This window comes from Ochotona curzoniae, unplaced genomic scaffold, assembly GCF_017591425.1.
Source record: "Ochotona curzoniae isolate NIBS_2020 unplaced genomic scaffold, NIBS_Ocur_1.0 scaffold_3835, whole genome shotgun sequence".
Taxonomy (NCBI): Eukaryota; Metazoa; Chordata; class Mammalia; order Lagomorpha; family Ochotonidae; genus Ochotona; species Ochotona curzoniae.
The window spans coordinates 32,773,444-32,792,060 of NW_024467114.1; the positions used below are offsets into that span (position 1 = coordinate 32,773,444).

General features: G+C 40.7%; 1 protein-coding gene and 1 non-coding gene across 7 annotated transcripts in view; both read left to right on the forward strand.

The window, feature by feature from the left end:
• The window catches only part of SNX13 (sorting nexin 13), a 109,937-nt gene that overhangs the window by 38,034 nt on the left and 53,286 nt on the right, over positions 1 to 18,617 (forward strand). For 5 of the 6 annotated variants that reach the window (XM_040964936.1, XM_040964934.1, XM_040964933.1 and 2 more), the window contains 3 exons: positions 4,481 to 4,583; positions 7,842 to 7,931; positions 9,837 to 9,958. In XM_040964936.1, the coding sequence (XP_040820870.1) occupies positions 4,481 to 4,583; positions 7,842 to 7,931; positions 9,837 to 9,958 (315 nt within the window). Of the gene's footprint in view, positions 1 to 1,967; positions 2,041 to 4,480; positions 4,584 to 7,841; positions 7,932 to 9,836; positions 9,959 to 18,617 lie in introns of those variants that run through there. The other variant, XM_040964937.1, reaches the window with a different exon arrangement.
• Positions 4,098 to 4,207, forward strand: LOC121145965. Its single transcript, XR_005882123.1, has one exon. It is a non-coding gene; the product is annotated as a U6 spliceosomal RNA (small nuclear RNA).

Here is an 18,617-nt window from a genome sequence, read left to right on the forward strand (position 1 = left end):
GATTAGAATTCAGCTGTTAATAATTTCTCTTAATATTGTTGCCCTAGAAAATTCAAGTAAATATTCAATTTTGCAGGTTTGTTTTCATGGTTACTTGGTGTATGTTGCTGATGTTTTTCTTTGATAAATCTTTACAAAGGAAGTGTCAGTCATAATTTTTATAGCTTTATTTTCAGAAGATTTGATATCAGACGTAAATGGTAAGAGAATGTATAAACAGTGCAATTTTATTTAAACATTAACCAAAGTAAGTTAGCTGAAATGAATTTTTTTTTGTCATTAATGGATGTGTATGCATGTTTATATAATTAGCTGTAGGATACACACCTGTGAGTTTATTTTTAATCATTTAGATCACAAGCATTTAGAGGATGTGTTATGAGCCTATGCAAGTAGAGGGCTTAGCTGGGTCGGACGGCACGTGAAACAGTGACCTGAATGACTGTGACCGTGCAAGGGTGGCTTCTGAATCACTGTTCCACCTGTCACCCTCAGTCACGAGCCAGGTGATTGGTCGTCTTCTGTGGAGCATGCCCACTGACTGTAGAGCAACCGACTTAAATTAAGCAACTATGTCAAGTGTGTTAAAGTTGTATTTTATGTTATAGTTACCGAATAGAAAGGAGATTTAACTGAACAGGCAAGGTTTCTTCCAGTGAAGGAAAAGGATTTCAGCATATTTATAGTACTTTGAATCAAAGGTAGGAGGGCTTGGAAAGAGAAGGCTAGAGTGCAATTTCTCCTGTAATTGGAACTACTTCATATAAAGCTCGTGATAGAGAACGGTGAGCAAGCGCCTTCTTCAGTGTCTTGGGAGAATTTATTGCTCCTGATTGGAATTTGGTAACTTAGTGGGTAGTAATTTCACAGATCTGGACAATGTTTTGTAAAAAATTTTTTAGGTAAGGTTGAATATTGAAGAGTGTGTTATGAGTTCTAAAAGACTCTTGGGAAGATATTGACAGTTACATGGTGAGTCTGAAATCCAGGTTCATGCTGTTTCGTAAGTTGGCCCAGCATTCTGTTCTAGACAGCACCACTCCTGTGAAAGTCACTCCATGAGTGTGTGAGCTGATGTCCCAGAATGATGTCAGTTAATTATGCTTCCTCAGGTTAATGCAGTTATGGTCAGTGAGTAGCATAATTTCTTTATTCATAACTTTCTTATTTTGTCTCTGATTTGAAGAGTTAGTGTCCCTTTTTAATGTAATTTAGTGTGGATTAATGCTTTAAGAACAAAAATAGCGGACTGGCATCCCATATGGATGCTGGTTTGATTCCAAGGCCCTCCACTTTGGAGACAGCTCCCTGGTAATGTCCTGGCAAAGCAGCAGAAGATGGGCCAAGTATTTAGGTATCTGCACTCGGGGTAAAGCTCCTGGCTCCTGGGTGTTGGCTCTGGCCTAGCTGAACCCTGGCTGTTGAGGGCATTTGAGGAGTGAGCCAGCAGGTTGAAGATTTCTCCCTGCCTTTTGCCCTCTGTAACTACCTTTCAAAATAAAAAACCAGGGCCCGGCGCGGTGGCGCAAGTGGTTAAGGTCCTCACCTTGCACGCCCGGGATCCCATATGGGTGCCGGTTCTAATCCCAGCAGCCCCGCTTCCCTTCCAGCTCCCTGCCTGTGGCCCGGAAAGGAAGTTGAGGACGGCCCAAAGCTTTGGGACCCTGCACCCGCGTTGGAGACCCGTAAGAGGCTCCTGGCTTCAGATCGGCATAGCATCGGCCCGTTGCGCTCACTTGGGGAGTGAATCATCGGACGGAAGATCTTCCTCTCTGTCTCTCCTCTCTGTATATCCGCCTTTCCAATAAAAAAATAATAAAAATAAATCTTTAAAAAAAATAAAAAACCAAAAATGAAGTCTTTACTATCAAGTAAAATGATTCTGTTTCATATAATTAGAAGTCATTTCTTAGTTTTAGGTTTGTTTTCTTTTTATTAAGTTCTTTAAAAATTTTTTTTGTTTCAGACAGGCAGAGAAATAGAACATTTGTTTTTGTTGGTGCACTCCCCAGATGCACACAACAGCCGGGAATAGAGCAGGTGAAGCTGGGTGCTGGGAATTCAGTTCTGGTCTACCATGTGAGCGGCAGGAGCTGTTATCTCTGCCTGTGAGGGTCTGAATTAACTATTTGCTTTTGGATCCTCTGTTTTTAAAAATAATTAAATTAAATACGTATATGTTACTTTTGTTCTCTGTGTTGTATAGATGAGAGAACACTGGAGGGCTGACTGTTACCCAGTATTCCCCAGTGTCTGAGAGGAATATCTTAGTCTGATTTCTTAGCTCTCTCGTTAACTGTGTTCATAGATGCATAGAGACATTTCATTAACAGTTTTCCGAAATTACGTGTGTTAAGATCTGCAGTTTCCCCATCTGGAAAGATTGATAGTAATTTTTTTTTTGTTTATGATCAAAGCTAATTCCTTTCTAATATAAAAAAACATTTTTGGGAATAAATGTGAGGGATTTTTAAATTTTTATTTTTTGTAGGTACAGTAGTGATTGTGGAATATTATATTATGGTTATTCCATGACTTTCTGCTGTCTATTTGTCAGTATAAGTAACCATTTGTTGCATTTATTTTTACGTAGAACTCATGGCTGGATCTATCAGTCACGCTGCTTCTAATTGCATACTGTTGCTGTCCTGCTTTTCTTACTGTTGTGCTGTAGGCAAAGGTTAATCTTTTATCAGTCTGTTTAATAAAAATGTTTTTAGAAATGCAGTGTCTACTTTATATAAATATTTTGTTGTGTGTGGTTACTAAGGGAGTGAATCTAAAATACAGGGTCAGCTTCAGTCTTCATAGCATCAGTTACCAAGTGGCTTCAGTGAAACGTACCGCAGGAGCTGGCTGGCCTCAGGGGCTGCGCCCTCCCCAGCTGTCTGTGGTACCTGTGCTGAGCGCCACTGAGTGGATGCCCTCACAGAAACTGCTTTGGAGAGTCTTCCTCTCAGTAGTTGAGACTGTCAATTTTTATTTTTACTGTTTTAATCTTGTCGCTAGTCTGAATCATTGTAAGATTGCTCTAAGATCATCATAAGAGAAAAATCTAGTTTAGCGAATTTCAGTGCTTAGGTTTGTTTGTAAATTTTAATACAGACAATATTGATAACTTTTAGTCATTGGTAGTTTTTATCCAGCATTTATCTTATCTTGATCTTGTAGATTTTCCAAGATTTATTGGTTTTACTTTAAAGTCAGAATTTCTGAGAAAGAGGAAGGGAAGGAGAGAGAGAGAGAGAGAGAGAGAGAGAGAGAGAGAGAGGGAGAGAGAGAGAGAGAGAGAATGACTCTTTTTTCCACTGGTCCACCTCCAAAATGGCAGCAGTGGCCAGAGCTGGGCCAGTTTGGTCCTTCCACCAAATGGCTGCCGTGGCCAGAGCTGGACCAGTCTAAAGGCAGGAACCAGGAGGTTTTTCTTGGTCTCCCACATGGGTACAGTGACCTGAAGCCTTGGGCTATTTTCTGCTGCCTTCCCAAACCATCAGCAGTAGGCTGGATTGGAACTGGAACAGTGCTCATAGGGGATGGCACACCACAGGTGGAGGATTAGACCACTAGGCCACCATGCTGCTTCCCCCACCATCATCCTGTAATTTTAAAATCAGTGTTTTGGTAATGCATTTATGTTTCTTTTCTTGGTTCCAGCTGTATTTTATGTATTTAGTTTTAAAAATATTTGTTAGTATGTTTAATTATTCATTGAAAAGAGTGTCATAGACAGAGTATAGAGACAGAGAAAGCTCTTATATCCTCTGTGTCACTCTCCATGTGGCCATAATAGCTGGGAACCAGGAACTCCATCCTGGTCTTGCAGGGAGGGAGCTGGATTGGTAGTAAACAGCTGGAACTTGAACCAGTGTGAACAAACCAAAACTTAAACCTGCTCTGCTGTAACAGCCCCTCCGACTTTAAGCAATACCCTGAATAGCCCTTGATTATTTTATTGATTATATTATATATATTATATTTATTGATCATAGTGGCAAGTTATATTAATTAGTTAACAAAAACCATAGAATTCTGTCATTTAGCTATAGAGTTCGAGTCTCTTATCTATAATTGGTTATTTGCTAGCCTTTTGACTCCGCTTGATTCTGCAGCATGCATACTAAAATTGGAACGATATAGAGAAGATTAGCCTGGCCTCTGTGCAAGAATGAAATGCTAGCCTACTGAATTAATGAGGGTTGATTTTTTTGTTGTTGTTGTTTTTAAAGTTTGAAACTTCATGGGGTTCTTTGTGAAACAGTTTGATGAAATTTTGAAGGGCACTATTGTGCGAATCACAGAATATCTAGTTTTTTTAAGGTCTGAACAAAAAATTGTCAATTTTTGTTTTTGTGCTGCAAAGTCATTGGCTTCTAAGTGAGTGTTGAACCATCTATGAAATTTGAAAAATGTCCTTTAAAATAGGTGTGTTAAATCATGGTTGAATTTTATTTTTGTACCTTTAATTAAATTTCTTTTCTAGGGGTTTAGTGGTTACTCTCCTGTTCGGAAAAACAAACTCAGAGAAGCACCTAGAGCAGTGTGAACATTCATTTCTTCCTCCAACGTCGACTGGGGTTCCTAAGGTAAGCAGCGTGAGAGGATCTGAAGTGTCACATCCAGCCCTCCTCAGTGACAGGAGAGTGGTGTCTGGGTGTGGCTTTGCAGGTTTCACTCTCAGTTGCTGATGATTGGTGTGACTCTGGAGGTTTTCCGATGGCACTGACATGATTGGCTTTAAAAAGTCACCATGATCACTTTCTTACTGTTAGTGTGAAAGAAAAATTGTGATTTTGACATGTAGAAATTGGAATGTTTGAATGTTTTCCCAACTTTTTTAAGATGGAATTTTAAAGTATCATGGGTATGATATGACATATCATGACATATCAGAATAGTTTATTCTGAAGGTAATTGCAGGGAAGCTAGGGGTGGGGCAGTGGGCACTTTTTCTTTGTTTGGAAAATATAGTTTGAAACTGAGTTACACAATTATAGTTTTAATAAGTCAGACTTAATTTTTATTTTCTTGAATGTTGCTGTTTTCTATTCCTCAGTATGAATCTGTAAGTAAATGGGTAGACTTCAGATTTGCCATGGTTTTAGTTTTTGTGCAGTTGGGGCGACTTTATGTTCCTGAAGAGACATAGTCTGCATTTGATGGCAGTAACTTTACAGCTGTTTACTTGCCATTATGTGCCAAGCTGTAAGAGACAGAAGAGGTAAATGATGATAATACTATATTCTGAAAACTTAGATCTGACCTCATGCTACAAGGTGAAACATGCGTACCATCCTGTGTTTTCTGACAGCAGGGATACCTCCTGAGACAATGTTGTTAGTTTCCTCATCATGGGAGTAACATAGATTGAACACCTTTTTTTAAAGAGATATATATCCTTTTTTCTTTATTTTAGATGATGTTTGCATAGTTGATCAAGGTGGGAAGGATCCATGGTTAGGAAAAGCGGGTGTAATCATTGTCTCCAAGCTTTCTGTTTCTTCCCATTTTTGGGAGGAAGGGAGGAGATGGGGGATAGGCCATACTCAGCCTCCCACCATCCCAGTCCCAAAGAATGGGGAAAGACCACCCGATATCAACCCAGGGTCACAGTGTGGCACATGCTCCAAGGGTCCTGCCCAGCTGGATGCGATAGTTCTGAAATGCTGTTGATCTCGCCAATGTATGGAATAGGAATCCCTTCCAGTGTCCATTGGCTGATGCAGTCAACCTTAGAGTCTCCATTCGCCCAGATATTGCTGTCAGCATTTGACTGGGGTAGTTGTCCACATGTTCTGTTCTCCATTCTCTGCTATGGTACCAGATGCCCTGTGCAGACTCCAGTGGGCTACCATGTTGCATGTGCACAAAGGCCTGCTGTCCAGCACTCTGTCCTCTGTGCTGAGGAGGACCTGTTATTTCAGGTGGACTCATGAACCTGAGCCAGGCAACCTGGGCCAAACTGGACCCTCCACCTGGGGGGTTCTTGGAACTAGCGCTCACTGCACAGCTGGGCCCACAGTCCTGGGCCTTGCGACCCTGGGACCTACCAGGGCTCACAGACCCAGCTCCCACCATGCAGGCGGGGTCAGTAACCTGGGGCTGGAGACTCAGGTCCCACTGGGCCCCCTGCCCCTGGGGCTCACGGATTCAGCACCCACTGCACAAGTGGGCCCATGGGCTTGTGCCAGGAGACCCAGCCCTATTAGAGATTGAACAGTCTTACATAGTGTAGCCTGGCACATACCTCATCTGTGTGATATATAGTGTCTTGCTTCTATCTGCAAACCTGCAAAATGTTCCTGTAGTGAATGCCAGAGGCAGTTGGAACATAGAGCTAAATACATCTGTAATCCGAAACTAGAAAAGGTACAGTAAGGGGGTTGTCTAGCTATATGGGACAGTTAGCATGAATGGAATTTGTGGGAATGCAGGTTGTCCTGGGTGAGCTGGGGACTGAGTGGTGAAGGCCATGAGTGCTCCTGTGTGTGACTGCAGGCTTCATAACCACTGCACACTTAGCTTACACTGCAGTCATTTCAAAATAGGATTTTTGTCTCTCATTAAGTATTCTTAGCTCACTGTCACTTATTTGATAAACTTTGAAGCATTTTTGACTTCCTGACACTTCAGGTAGCACTTAGCTTTCAGCACACACACATTGGACAACCAAACCAAAATGTTTTCTTTTTCTGTATCCTTGTTCTGTAAGCTTCTGCTAAATTTTCTTAGCATTTTAAACTTACATTATAGACGTAAAACACAACTCAGTGACAGGCCTGCACAGGGTGAGGACCATCTGTGTCACTGTTTGGCACCGCCGTAATTTGTCCTTCTGGAAAGTCTTCGGGTCTGTGACCTGTCCAGTGCTCGGTGGCACTGCCGCCTTCTGACACATCCAGAAGGAACCTGCCTGAAACTGCTCAGGGAAGTATCATTTCTTTAGAGCCATGTCCCTGTAGTTTGCTAGATTTGTTTTTTATTATGGATTTGCTCATAAGCACATAATAAGCCATGAATATTACTCTATACTAGTTCTATATTCATGAAGATTTCTATATTCACAAAGACATTTTTGACATTAGGATCTGTATTTTCAAACCTTTTAATGAGTTGTTGAGCTTCTGCCAAAGCTTGTTATACCCTTTCTTGTGAATTTCTTGTTCAGTTTCCCATTCTGTCTCTCTCAGCTGTGTGTTCACTAGTGCTAGGAATTACTTAGGCCTGTTTCAGTGTTATGAGCCCGCTGTTATGTAGTCCATGTAATCCAAACATTGTATGGTCCATGATTTTTGTGCCAGAATTTCTATTTTTAATTTAAAGGTGTTGTTACCTTTCACCCTATTCCCAGGCCATTGTTCTTTCTGAAGATCTAGAATAAATAGAGAAATACATGTTTTTTAGTGTCCAGAAATCATCCTTACATAAAACCAAGTGTAAAGTATATTATTTTGGCAACTGGTGTGCTGTGTTTACTGGGAAAGAGGTAGAGGAAAGAAGAGAGTGTGAAATGAAGACAGTAATTAAACTCAATTGAAGTGTTAATTTTATTTAAAAGTTTTATTGAAATATAACAGCCGTATAACTTGCACATTTTTAGTTGACATCATTCTAAATCATGTTTTCTGACTTAAAATTGAGGGAGAATCGAGGTTCTTTTTCTCAGTGTCGGATTTTGTTAAGAAGTAGCGGGTGGTTGGTTCATTTATGTTAGAATAGCAAGAAATAAGGTTTTTCATTGGCTTGAGGATAATAAAGGGGAGTTGTGATGAATATTCAATTTGAAGTGTTTTAGAGAGGCTAGAATTAAGACTGCTCAGTAAAATATTTTGATTTCCTTTAAGTGCTTAGAAGAAATGAAACGGGAAGCCAGAACTATTAAGATTGATAGAAGATTGACGGGTGCCAATATAATTGATGAACCTCTCCAGCAAGTGAGTTTTAGTATGTGGTATTTGCTTCTCATATATTGTGTGCTAGTGTCACTTGTTTTGAAAATATGGAGAAAAACCTTTAAGCTACATTAATAACATATTGGATGTTGATGATGAGGCCATCTTTGAGTTCTGTGCTCAAAGGTGCTGATTTATTCAAGCACTTAACAAATGAAGCAGTTCATTTACTGTGAAAGCCCTTTGAATTTGCATTTGGAAAAAAGTCTATGATGACTTGATAGTGTTTCTAATAATTTGATAGTTAAACTGTCACTGATGATGATAGGTTTATTTGGTGATTGACTTCTTTGTTAATTTACTACTTAAAAAATGAAAATCGCTTGTTTTGCTAAAAAAATAAAACTTAGAATTAGGCAAATGCATTATCCTCAGTGTTTTTCACTGATAGTTATTTGATTATATGATGTTTATAAATTCAGTATACTTTAAAATCTCAAGATTGTCTTCTAGATGAGCACATATTTGGGTTATCTAATTTTCAGTTTATATTTTGAGTTGTAGTCTGTGCTTTTTGATGGCATCAATGATACTAATAGAATTAAGTGAATCATATGATTTTTATAATTTGATAGCAGTAGATTTGATGTCACAGTCTTAAAAACTGTGAATTACGGTCCCCATCAGCATTGTTTTGCATCTCAGTCTGTTGAACTAATTTAGACTCTTTAGCACCAACAGTTACTCTTTTTCTGCAAACCCTATCTTTACTTGAATGTGAATGGGTCATCTCTATTTGTATGTCTGGGACTTTGCCATATGTAGTGTTTTAATATATTTTTTTTAAAGATTGTTTTTGCTTTTGGTCCCAGCGTGATAGCCTAGTGGCTAAATCCTTGCTTTGCATAAGCTGATTCATATATGGGCGCTGGTTTGTGTCATGGCTGCTCCACTTCCCATCCAGCTCCTTGCTTGTGGCCTGGGAAAGCAGTCGAGGACAGCCCGGGCGGGCCTTGGGATCCTGCACCCATGTGGGAGACCTGGAGGAAGCTCCTGGTTCCTGGTCTTGGATAAGCTTGGCTTTGGCTGTTCTGGCCACTTGGGGATTCAGCCAGTAGATGGAAGGTCTTTGTCTCTGTCTCTCCTTCTCTTTGTAAATCTTCCTTTCTAATAAAAATAAATAAGCTTTTAAAAAAAATGTTTCTTTCCTTTTTAAAGTCCATTTTATTCTTATTGGAAAGACAGGTTTATGGAGAGACAGAGACAGAGATAGACGCACAGAGAGAAAGAGGTGGATTTTCTCTGATGTTTTACTCCCCAGTGATTGCAGCAGCTAGATCCGGGCTGGTTGTGGAGCGTGCCAGCGCCGCTGGAGGGACATTCCCTTGCTGTGTCACCTCACCAACCGTCACGGTTTCTTTAAATTGTGAGCAGCAGATGAATTGGGATACTAAAATTGAAAGTTTTTGAAATTATGTTTGTCAGATTGATGCTTTTTAAAAAAAAGATTTATTTTTATTAGGTAGATCAGATCAGATTTATAGAGAAGGAGAAACAGAGAGAAAGATCTTCCATCTGCTTCAAATGGCCACAGCAGCTAGAGCTGGGCCATTTCAAAGCCACGAATCAGGAGCTTCTTCTAATCTCCAATGTGGGTGCAGGGTCCCAAGGCTTTGGGCCATCCTCCACTGCTTTCCCATTCCTCACGCATGGGGCTGCATGGGAAGTGGAGCAGCTGGGATACAAACTTGCAAGGGAAAAATCTAGTCATTGAGCTGTCTCACTGGAGCCAGATTTTGCTTTTCTAGTGAAGGCAGATATTCGCTACTACAAAATAATATACAAATAGGAAACCTAAATTGACAGATGATCAATTATTTTTAGTTTGCCACTATTAATATTTTAAATGCTAAAGAGCTGAATTTTCTCCCAATGTTTGTGTTACAGGTTATCCAGTTTTCTTTGAGGGACTATGTTCAGTATTGGTATTATACACTAAGTGATGATGAATCTTTTCTTCTTGAAATTAGACAGACTCTTCAGAATGCCATCATTCAGTTTGCTACTAGGTAAGGGGTCTTGATGTATTGTTTATGCCAGTGGGAAGAATAACTGGAGTGGTGGGAGTTTAAAAGGTGAGTGAAACTGGAGATTTTTGTTAAGATCCTTTTTACCCTTTAAATTGCCCCAGCCTTGAGGGTTTTCACAGAGTGTTTCTGGTAGTTGGGCCCTGTTCTCTGACGGTGTGTGGACTGAGACAGGTGCCTTTCCAGGGTTTTACTTCGACTTGCTGATAACACTTCCATTCCGCTTCCCCAAATACTCTGTTTTATTTTGAATCTATTTTGTACCAGCCAGACTGATTAAAACAAAGCTGCTACTTACTGTAGTAAAATAAAAATAACGTGTGGCAGTTTTTGAAAATTGTGAGGCTTTGGAGCTCTGCATTTGTATGCAGACACCTGCTTTGTCATGGGCAGGATGGTTCATACGTTAACCAGGAGGAGTGCGACAGGGACATAGGGTTTTTTCGCAGCATGTTAACTCTTCATCCCCCATTGGCTAACTCACCATCAAGATGATCTGCCTTTGTCTCCCACCTTCTCGTTCCTTCGATGCAGTGATTTTCCTGATTTTGATATCTTTGTCACCGTCTCACTTGAATGTCATGCTTTTTTATTTTCCCATTTTTGTGATATTATCTACTCTCAGACTTAATATTTGGATGATTATGGTAAAAACCTGGTTGCCTCCATTGGACACTGATCTGGTTTTTTGACAAGCTAACACAAGCTGGTAATAATTAGTGTAGAGGCTGCTTTGAAGTAGAAGGACACAAACTGCCATCAGATAAAGCTTCCGGCACTGGAAGGCCTCGTAGTTGTTGGTTTCTACCTTCCCAGGAATGGTTTACTTCCCCTGTCCTTCCAGATAACCTCATCCAGGACTTTGTGAACAGAAGTCCACAAACAGAAAAATGAATTCAAGATTTTTTTTTTGCCTGTTGAGTATTTTCACAGGTTTAATATTTTAAGGGACCTGTGAACTCAGAAAGGATTTAGGACCACTGGATTCTGGGGTGCTTACTGATTCATCGACTTTGAGAAGCTGTTAGTGTGTGTTTTAAACCAAGTATTAAATCTTGAGGAGAAAATTGGGAGAAGGTAGAGATGTTCTGAAGTGCTGGGTTTGAGCCTTAGTTCTTTAATACTCAGTAACTGCTCTGCTTGGCGTGGGTGCAGCATTCCTCATCAGGTAACTGAGGGTACTCTTAGGCATGAGCGAGCACTCTTGAGTGCCAACTTTACCATGGGTGCCAGTTAATCCCTTGGCATTCTGGGGAAGCGGAATATTCTTGCTAACTCTTGGATTGTTCTTTTTTGTGGATGTGATTGAAGCTGGAGCTTTAGATGAATCCTTGATAACCTGCATTTTTGTTTCCCCTTCAAATAAGATACCACAACATAAGGTAGCTCTCAGTAAGATGTGAAAAGATTTCTCTTGAACTTGTTGCAAACCCCAGGTATAAGAGACAAACGAGATGGTAGGAGTGACATATTTTGTGAAGTAGTGATAAACCGTAAAAAGCATTTAAAACAACTTCTGTGATTTACTGTGCCTTGGTCATTTGGCAGATGGTAAATATTCACTAAATGTTAACTTTGCTGTCATCATTGTAATTGCATTTACAAGTACGAAGTGTCTTATTTTGCCATTTCATATGTATATATTTCTGTTGCAAAAAGATTCATCTCTTATTTGGCAGGTAGTCGTGGAGAGACATACAGAGAGATTTTCCATGCAGTGGTTCACCCCGCTCCACCAAAGGGCCACAGTGGCTAAGGCTGGTCCAGACCACAGCTAGGAGCCTGTAGTAGTTCCATCCATGTCTTCCATGTGGGTGCCTGGAAGCTTAGTTTTTGGGTCTTCTGGTTTCCTAGGCACATTAGCAAGAGAGCTGGATCAGAAGTGCTGCAAGCACGGCATGACCTGGCACCGGCGTTTGAGGTGGTATCTTGGCCAGCTGCACCACAGTGCTGGCTACCATGTTCTACTCTTTGCCATTTTTGAACTTTCGAAGTTGACACTACTCAGAAGGACATTTATTCTCATGTTTATGACAGTATAGCAAAGCAGTTGGAAACCACCTAAATAAAAGAAGTAATCTGATTAATTTGTGTTTTATCATGCTTCCTTCCAGAGCATTGTGAGCTCCATTATACTACAACACTCCATATTTGTAATAATTCTGGGGGGTATTATTTTTATTTCTCTCCCTTTTTTTTCTCTAAATGAGATTTATTTACTTTTGTGCAAGATGGAGTGAGTAAGTGAAAAAGGTAGAAAATGTGTTTGATCCACTGGTTTCACTCCTCAAACGTGCCTCAGTGGTCAGGACTGGTCTGGGCTGAAACTGGGAACCTGCAGCTCCCTGGAGTTCTCTAACAAGGCTGGCAGGCCATAGCTATTTGGTCTATCTTCTGTAGCTTTCCCAGGTGCATCAGCAGCGACTGGCACTCGAATAGCTGGGACTCAGTGCTTTGATCTGGGGTGCTGGCATTTCAAATGGTGATCACAATGCCAGCCCTTGGAATTATTTTTGAAGTGTGTGGATTGCTGTTCGAGTTAATTTACTTTGGGATTAAAGTGCTCTTTTACTCTTAGTATAGTATTGATAATGACGTTTACTTAAAGCTTTATATTCTATATTAATGTGTGGGCACAAAGGATATTGGGCTTGAAACCAGACATTTGCTGACCTTTTCTTGATGAAAACATTTGTATCATTCAAAGTCAAACTTGCTGGTCTTTATAGAAGGCAAACAGTAAATCTTTAGTGGTGTGCATCTATTATTTCTTTTTTGTTTGTTTGTTTTTTAAGATTTATTTATTTTTATTGCAAAATCAGATATGCAGAGAGGAGGAGAGACAGAGAGGAAGATCTTCCTCCATTCATTCACTCCCCAAGTGACCACAACAACTGGTACTGCACTGATCTGAATCCAGGAGCCAGGAGCCAAGAACTTCCTCCAGGTCTCCCACACAGGTGCAGGGTCCCAAGGCTTTGGGCCAGCCCCCACTGCTTTCCCAGCCCACAAGCAGGGAGCTGGATGCGAAGCAGGGCTGCTGGGATTAGAACCAGTGCCATGTGGGATCCTGACACGTTCAAGGTGAGGACTTTAGCTGTTAGGCCACTGCCCTGGGCCCTGAATCTACTGTTGCCAAAGTTTACAATGGTTCTGTTCTCCCACCTCTGCATGGTTAGCTATCATAGCGAAGGCATGGGCTGAAGAAGTGTGAAGAGAGGCCTGTAATAGTGTGCTCTCCCATACAGCACAGCACTGTGGAGACAGCTGTGGGAAGGACAGACCGATTTGTAATCACAGAGCCATGAGACTTTGATCCTTGTGGTTGCTAATTTAGCACCTATTAAAGAATTTCCTATTTACTGGGGGTTATGATATAAACTAATGGGAAGTGTAAATAAGTTCAGGAATGTATGTGAAATAATTAATACTGATAACTTGGGCACTTAAGGTAGATAGCCAGATGGGAGAGACAGGTGCTCCAGAGGGATGGTTTTGGTAATGTGTGCTATTGGAGAGTATTTTGAGGTTGGAGTATGAAGAGGATTTCCTATCAGACGTGTGATTCTGTGCCTGGACCATTTTGCCCAAGTTTAGTTTCAGGTTGAGCTTTTGACACTGTGACAAAATAGTCTTTCAAGGACTCTTGGAGGATGGAACTCGGTAAAGGATTTTGAAGTTTAAAGAGTATATCCTTGTTTTTAGTGATTTATAAGTGGGGGTTAATATCTGTGGCTTGCAGGAAGAACAAGAATTTTTCTTTCACAGACCTGCTCAAAGACTGGATTGGTAGTTTAGAAACTCAGTGGGCTAAAATTGTATTCCTTCTCTCACAGTCTTATTAAAATCTACCCAGGAAAATGGCCTTATATAGAAGATTAATGTATATCATGATTTGATGTGCTTTTTAAAATACTAATCTTACTGCAAGTTTTAAAAAGCCTTTTTGTATGAGTGTGCATGTACACAGTGTTACTTCAAGTGTTTTTTGTCATTGTTTTTTTTTTGTTGACAATTTTTAAAATTACAATTATCATTTTATGATACAGTTCCATAGGCCTTGGGATTTCCCTTGCTCCCACCCCAATCCCTTTGTATCCACTAAGTACCCCTATATTATTACTATAGTATAGTTCTTCATACGCAGTCATTTGTCCGTTATTGCAGGCATAGATAATGGCAGAGGATCCAGTATCCTATTTTCAAGATACAGTAAATGGTTTCATTGGGAGTTCATCTTTGTCTGGAAGTAGATCTGCGTAGTGCATTGTATCCTCACATCTGGATATGATAATATCCATTACACAGTTATTATACATCCCCCTAAATGAAAAACCAATACAAAATCAACAACAGGAACAAAAATTGAAACTTACAGTGCTGTGAAGTTCTCAAGAGGTTTGATAGCCCACCAGTCCTGAATTCTGTCATTCCCACCACTCCAGTCGCGATGAAATCTCTCCAGAATCCACTGGCTGCTGTGCTCTCCACCTTAGAGTCTCCATCTGTCTGCCGGTGTGTGCGATATCTGGCATTGGCAGAGATCCTGACAGAGGAGCTTGGGTAACTCCTCTGTCAGGACACAGTGCCTGCAGGTGAGTGCCAGAACCAAGATAGGAAGCAGCCTAGACCATGCCAAAATACGATATCCACTGGCATACATTTGGCGCAGGTCAGGGGCAGGCCAGGCTGGGTCAGTTCATATCACCTGCTGGCAAATCTGAGTGCCCGAATGCAATATAGGTCAGGCCGGGTTGGAAATCAGTACCGGCCAATTTACATTAGGGCCGGGACTGGTGGCCGGCTGAGCTGGGCTAGACTGTAGCCTCTACCAGCATGTGTTGGAATTGAGGGTAGGCCGGGCTCAGCCAGGCTACAGCACCCACTGGCAAATGACGAATTGAGGCAGGCTGTGCCAGACTGAACTGCAGCACCCAGCCAGCACATGTGAACCCGGGGGGTATGGGGATAAACCCAGTGGGGGGACTATGGCAGCCCCCCTACTGGGCCACTACTCCCACTGGTGACAATGAGAGCTGGGATGTTGGTAGACCAGACCAGGCAGGGCCACAGCATCTGATGGCCTATATGTAAGCTGGATCAGGGAGAAGGCAGGCTGGCCTGACTGTGCTTTCTGGTACATGCATAAGCCACAGTGGGTATGGGTGGGTTGGGCTTTGCTGCAGATGCTGGCACAGGGGGAAAATTCTGTCAGGCACAAGCATGACTAGATGGATGGTGGCATCCTCTGGGCCTGGTGGGGGTTATTGTGAGTCATTCCGACGAGGCTGCAGCTCCCATTTGTTTGTGTGAAAGTCAAGTATGAGGTGGACAGGATCAGGCTGGACTCCCAACATGCTTTGGTTTGTGTAAAACATGGGGCTGGAGACAGAACTGACACAGTAATTATAACTACCAGTGTGTGTGTACGCTGATTTTTGTGATGAACTGTGCTTGACCCTGTATTAAATTAAAAAAAAAAACAGAAAATTAGAATTAGGTCTGAGAAGGCCATGGGTTGACCGTGGTGTGCATGTGTTGGAGCTGGGCCGCCTCAGTGGCTCAAACGGAGCAGTGGGCAGCATATCCAGGTGCACCCGGAGGGTGTGGCAGTGTATTGGAGCCTCCAGAGAACACCTGGTACCATGGCAGAGGACGGAAGACAGAACAAATTGATCAACTACTCCAACCAAGTGTTGGCAGTGAATATCTGGGCAGATGGAGACTCTAAGGTGGACCATAGCAACCAGTAGATTCTGGATAGATTTTGTCATTAGTTTTTCATGATGAAATCTCAGTGATTTCAGTGATAAGTATGTGTTGGAACATAGCATTATAAGATTTCTATGGGAAGAGGGGCTTTCACTGTGTTTGTTTTAACATAAGTCACCTTTAAAAACACTCTGCTGAAAATGTAAAGATGCCGTGCTAAGCAACAGTCACTGTCTTCTCCAGTGAGGCAGGCCCACATGATGTCCACTGCGTGTGTGAACATACAATTAATAGGTTGTCTTTTTGTGTGTGGTCTCTGACAACATTTCAAGCTGATTTTTGAAATGTTACTTCTTTACCCCTGTAGTGAAACACTCCTGGCTGACCTTGAATTAGCAGTTGTTGTCCTAAGTTTCTGCACAGCAGCCTGCTTACTTACACCTGTAGCATCATGGTTCAGCTAATAAAGTGATCTTTGTCGATGCCTGGCCTTCCTGTTCCCATGTTTTATTCTAAAATGAATGAATCAAAGATAGGTTGCAAATGCTATCAAAAGTGAAATGTTTGGTGCTACTGAAATGAATAGTTGTAGACCTGGGGGAATATTAATGATGGCATGTAGAATTTAAATTCTGGATGAACTCCAAAACATAAATGGGAATTGTCATGTTGATGTGATGAAGGGAAATACTTGGAATGTGGGCAAGCAGACGATACAAGGAATATTTTCTTCAGAGCATTGAGATCAGAAGGAACGTATTTGATTGGAGAAATAAAAGGAAAGCCTCTGGGTTTATAGAACAAAGGGGAGAGGATGAACTAAACAATAAATAAGCAAAAACATGTATATGCAAGATCTGAAAATGTTTAGTACTAATAATGGGAATTTGTAAAAGTATTTTGAAAGCTCTTATTGTTCTGTTATTTTGTACATACTTTTTTTTTATCTGAAAGGCGGAGAGGGGGAGAAGGGAGATTTTTCTGTTCTCTGAGTTCACTTCCCAAAAGGCCTGATTTTTCATCTCTATCTCCCATAATGGGTTCAGGGACCCAACAGTTTGAACTCTTGCTGTTGTCTGTCAGGGTGCAAATTGGCAGGATGCTGGAATAGGAAACAGCTGGGCCTCAGACCCTGACTCTTCAGTACTGGGCTGTCATCCTAACCACTGTGTCCAAGCCTGTCTCAGATATTTAAAAGTTACTGTGCTGCTGTGTGGACCACAGAGTGGAAAGGGTATAAGTGGATGTGGGAGACCTGGAGGTAATACTGTGATAACTTTGGAGGTAGAGATGCTGACCTGGCAAAAACTGGGTTCAGAGAAGCATATGTTATTGTTTGGTTCTGGTTTCGTGCTTTAATTAAAACTTGTGTGCTCTTTTGCATCCATTGTTAATTGTCTTTGCTCAGATCATGCTGTTGAGCTATCTAATCTTCAGTGACCTACTATAAACTTTGTGTTTCGGGTTAAGATTGATCAGTCACTCAGTCTTTTGATCAGTATGAAGTTTTCTGTTTTTAAAATTTTTTTTATTTTAATTTTTTTACCTTTAAAAATTTTTTTAAATTTTAATTTTCTGTTTTTTTAATTCAAGAAATAACTTATAGCTAAAAAGAAAATGAAAGTGTAATAGCGTGCATTGTGAAATAACTCCTGTTTTCACTAGAATAGGAATAATGGAGTAAATGACAAAGAAGTTATGCACGAACATACTTTTTTAATTTTTTAATTATATTTTTGACAATCTTTACATAGTTAATTAGGGTGAAAAGGTTCAAGGGCTACAGGAGAGTAGGTAAGACTATTATTTCCATATTGTTTCCTTCATGTATCTGGAGTAAAGGGGGATATTAAGGGAGAAGCCCCACACAGTCTCCCACCCACCCCAGGTCCCGGATGTGGGGCATGCTCTGAGATTCTTGCTCAAGTGGTTTTGATGGTTCACCAGTTATGAATTGCTGCCAATCTCATCACTGCAAGCACGATAAGGTCGTTGAAGAATCCACTCATTGATATAGTCCATCATAGAGTTTTCGTTTGCCCAGTATTTCGCTGTGCGCAAACATGCTTTAATGATAACTGATTACAAAGAGCTAAGTAGTGGTTACAGTGGGAAGAGGGTGTTTATGTAATTGAGTGATGTCTTTGAAATTCACACTCACATCCCATTTTTTACATATTTGTCATACACCATAATTCAAGAAAACACTTAAACACTGTAAAAAGGTTTTTAAGTTTATTAAGGCAGGTATTATTAGGAAGCATGAGTATAGTGTAATTTATAAATGAAAAACAATGTACTGTTTTTCTAATCTAAAAAAGCAGGTGTTGAGATATATCATCAGTTTGCATGCAGTTAATGGAAAGTGTCAAGTGCAAGGATATTCTATATCCAGCATATTTCTACACTAAAAAAACTTTAAAAGAACCTCTATATATTTGCATTGGTATATGGTTTCATTCATTCTAAATTTCTATAATCCTCTATAACACATTTGAAATGAGTTCAAAATGTCTTCCAAAGTTGGTGAACATTATTTTATTTCAGCATGTCAGTAAATGAAGTTATAGTATGCTACAGAATAGAAGAGATATAACTGGAAATATTGCATATTGTTTTCTTCTAAATTTGTTAGAATGAATCTTTATAGATTAAGTGAGATAGTGGCCAGTAATAAGAGAAAGAAAGAGATCTCTTCAGTTTGCCGGTTCACTTTCCAGATGGCTGCGCAGGAGCGAAGCGAGGAGCCGGGAGCTCCATCTGGCGCTCACATGGCTAGCTGAGGGCTCACGCCGTGGGCTGTTACCCACTGTCTTACCAGGCACATCAGGAGTGGAACAGCTGGGAGCCTCAACTCAGAGATTCCTTTGTCTCTCTCTGTGTATATTTTAGAGTTTCTGTCTGTCTTGTCATGTATGTAACACACTGT